This window comes from Frankliniella occidentalis, unplaced genomic scaffold (genome assembly GCF_000697945.3).
Source record: "Frankliniella occidentalis isolate FOCC.00 unplaced genomic scaffold, Focc_3.1 Scaffold47, whole genome shotgun sequence".
Lineage (NCBI taxonomy): Eukaryota > Metazoa > Arthropoda > Insecta > Thysanoptera > Thripidae > Frankliniella > Frankliniella occidentalis.
In genome coordinates, this window is record NW_026267177.1 from 772,419 (window position 1) to 775,281 (window position 2,863).

The window sequence follows — 2,863 nt, forward strand, 5'->3', positions numbered from 1 at the left end:
ATAATAATAAAAAAAAACAGCACAGGATTACTTTGTGACCTTAATTTTAAATTTTCAGCTACGAGGCCTACAAAATTATGTACTTACGTATGGCAGGATCTGACATAATCACCATGACGTATGTGTTACTAGTAAACATGTCTATAAAAGCTGCAAAATTTGAGTTCCGTACTTCCATGCTTTGAAACTGAGCAGCAAGTTTGCTAGGAAATAAATATTAAAAAAAACATTTAATATCAGATTTAACTGAAGATTCTAATGATCTATTTGACATCTAAACTTCACACGTACCTGCAGCTGAGTTTAAATTGTTTAATTATATTTGAAACCTTCTCAAACCGATGCATATCTCTGTGATGTCTACGTTGACAGTGGGATATAACCAAAAACGTCGCTTTTTCAAAGAGTAAAACTTCATCAGCATCAATGATTCCGGCAAACTGATTTAAACTTTGTTCCAGCTCCTTCACATTAGGAATCAACATGTAGACAATTGATGACCACGCCTGAGAAAATAAATGTATTGATGACAAATGACAACATCAGCAGAACACAAGATAAAATTTCAAAGATAGCATATTGCAGTGCTATTCTTACTCTGTATAAAGTTTCATCCCAAATAGAGGTGCGGAAGCAGGTACATTCCAGAGGTTTTGAAAGTCTTTTGAGATCTGACTCACGTTCAAGGAAAATCTGCATAAGTATTAAAAAGACTTGATTAAAGATACCCTGAGGGATTTCAGAAGTTTGTGTTCGGATAACATGAATCCATCTTACCATATCCCTCTGATCTTCTTGCACAAGATCCATTTTGTGAACTAAGCAGAAGACTCTGGCCTCTGGGGAATATTGTAAAATGGCTTCAAGGCAACTCTGATAGTAATGCATATCTTTATCAAGTTCTCTGCTTTCAACATCGAAAACATAGATCAATACTTCTACATTACGGAATATGTTGTCTCTCTGGCTAGCAAAGTAGTTCTCCATGAAGGCTTCTTGTCTGAAAAATAAATTATACAATAGGGCTTAAGAAAACTGAGTTCAGTCATTATTTGTTGAGCTCTACAATAGCCAATAAATGCTTACCCTCCACAGTCCCACAAGTTGAGAACAAGGTTGCCAAGAAATCGAACATGGGAATGTTCAACATCAACTGGAAAACAAAAATTAAATTACTTTTAAAAGGCTTGAAAATTTTGAATTTCTATCATTTAAAATCCAAATTTCATTTCTTACTTGTAGCACCAAGTCTTCGAGTGTCTCGAGCTATATAGTTAGCAAATATAATAGACCTCATACTTGTCTTTCCAGATCCGCTTTTACCCATCAAAAGAACCTGAAAAATAACAAGATTATTGTGTTAAATTTTGAAATGTTGGAAATATGGAGGAAGTTAACTGAAATCACAATAAGTAAAAATGGAGAAGACGACCTATTAGATGTTACTTAACCTCACCTAACCACAAACAAAAATAGTCCAAATATAGCTACCCAGTTCTATTAAGTAGGATAATACAGAAAAATTCATTGCGAAAACTTATATTGAAAACATTGAATGTGGAGAAATCGCTCATAATGCTAAAAATTGCTTTGAATATTGAAAAGTACTTATTAACGAAATCATACCTTTTTCTTCATTTTGCAGTGATGAGTTATTACAATTGTGAGGAAAAAAGTAACAACGACGGTCGCGGGTTCTGGGTGGTTCTATTGTCAATCAACATTAGCGAAGGGTTGGCGTTGTGAACGTTGACAGGAGGTGGGTCCAACAGTTGGTGTGTGACTGTGTTCTGTCTGTGATGATCATTGTTTTCTTTTCTTCTTCGCCCACTCGGGTGTGCGCGTGTTAGTGGGAATTGACTTTAGACGCGGTTTTCCACTAAGCGCGGATCCGTGCGAATCCGAGCGGATTCCGTGAGCTAGTTTGCTTGCAAAATAAAAGTACGACAAAATACTTAAAGCTTTTCAGGAGCCACTCTTTATCATGATTTAACCTAGCAGCCTAACGTTAGACACAAGACACAACTTTTTTTGGATGGTGTTTCAGAAGGCCTTTTATTGAAAGTTTTTAGCTATAAACATTTTCATACTAACATCCAGTCCACTATCAGGTGGCACCAAAATCAAATATTCTCTCTCATATGTTCATCACATTAACAGGTTCATGAAACAAATTTAACTCTTTACGCAATACTTCATCAAATTACTGTTCACACACACTCAGAATTCATTCTTCTCATTACATTAAAAGGGAGAAAAGGACAGGGACCATTTCATCCTTAAGAAAGACAATCTAATTAAGGGAAGATTTTGAAAGGCAACAATTTCATGTGGAAAATGTACATTATCATGTTAATCTTCATCAAATCAAATCATCACAGCTTTATTCTTCAGGGACCATAGTGAAAACAGTAGAGCCAAAAGGATGTAATGCAATTTGATTACCACGATCTATAGCTAAAATTCATTGAATAAACAAATCAGTCCCTATAAAACAAACTTTACAACATTGGTCACACTCACCTGTTTCTACAGTATTTTGTTAACTGTCAAGACTAAGGATCACTACTCATAAAATGGATTGCTGATCAAACAGTCTCCTTTCACATTGTACGAATATGTTATTTAAAGATTGATGGTAATATGTACGAGCAGTAGCAGTTTCTTACAATACACCCTGTTCAGACAACAAAACTTTTAAAAATCCTAGTCCCAGCTCTGAAGTACACTGGAAAGGCAAAGGCTGTGCTCGTATCGCCTTGCAGGGAAATGCGGGTCTCATCCCCAAGAATGTCCAGCGGGCTAGGCAGGTCTGCCGTACACCCGTGTTGTGGGCGTTGCCTATCCTACATCGGAAGGCGTT

The 2,863-nt window shown here is 36.3% G+C and overlaps 3 protein-coding genes across 3 annotated transcripts in view; all 3 read right to left on the reverse strand.

Moving 5' to 3' along the window:
• Positions 1–2,863, reverse strand: part of LOC113207844 (RNA-binding protein 34) — a 13,652-nt gene that overhangs the window by 8,936 nt on the left and 1,853 nt on the right. The gene's annotated exons all lie outside the window — the stretch shown is intronic.
• Positions 1–2,863, reverse strand: part of LOC113207900 (cytochrome P450 4C1) — a gene marked incomplete at its 5' end in the record, with an annotated part of 10,631 nt that overhangs the window by 6,262 nt on the left and 1,506 nt on the right.
• On the reverse strand, positions 88–1,823 carry LOC127749343 (ras-related GTP-binding protein A; the record flags this gene model as incomplete). The annotated part of the gene is given in 7 exon segments (XM_052267218.1): positions 88–203; positions 292–506; positions 598–693; positions 778–1,000; positions 1,087–1,153; positions 1,237–1,336; positions 1,627–1,823. Coding segments are annotated over 7 exon segments (829 nt in total), but the record flags the coding sequence as incomplete, so codon positions are not given.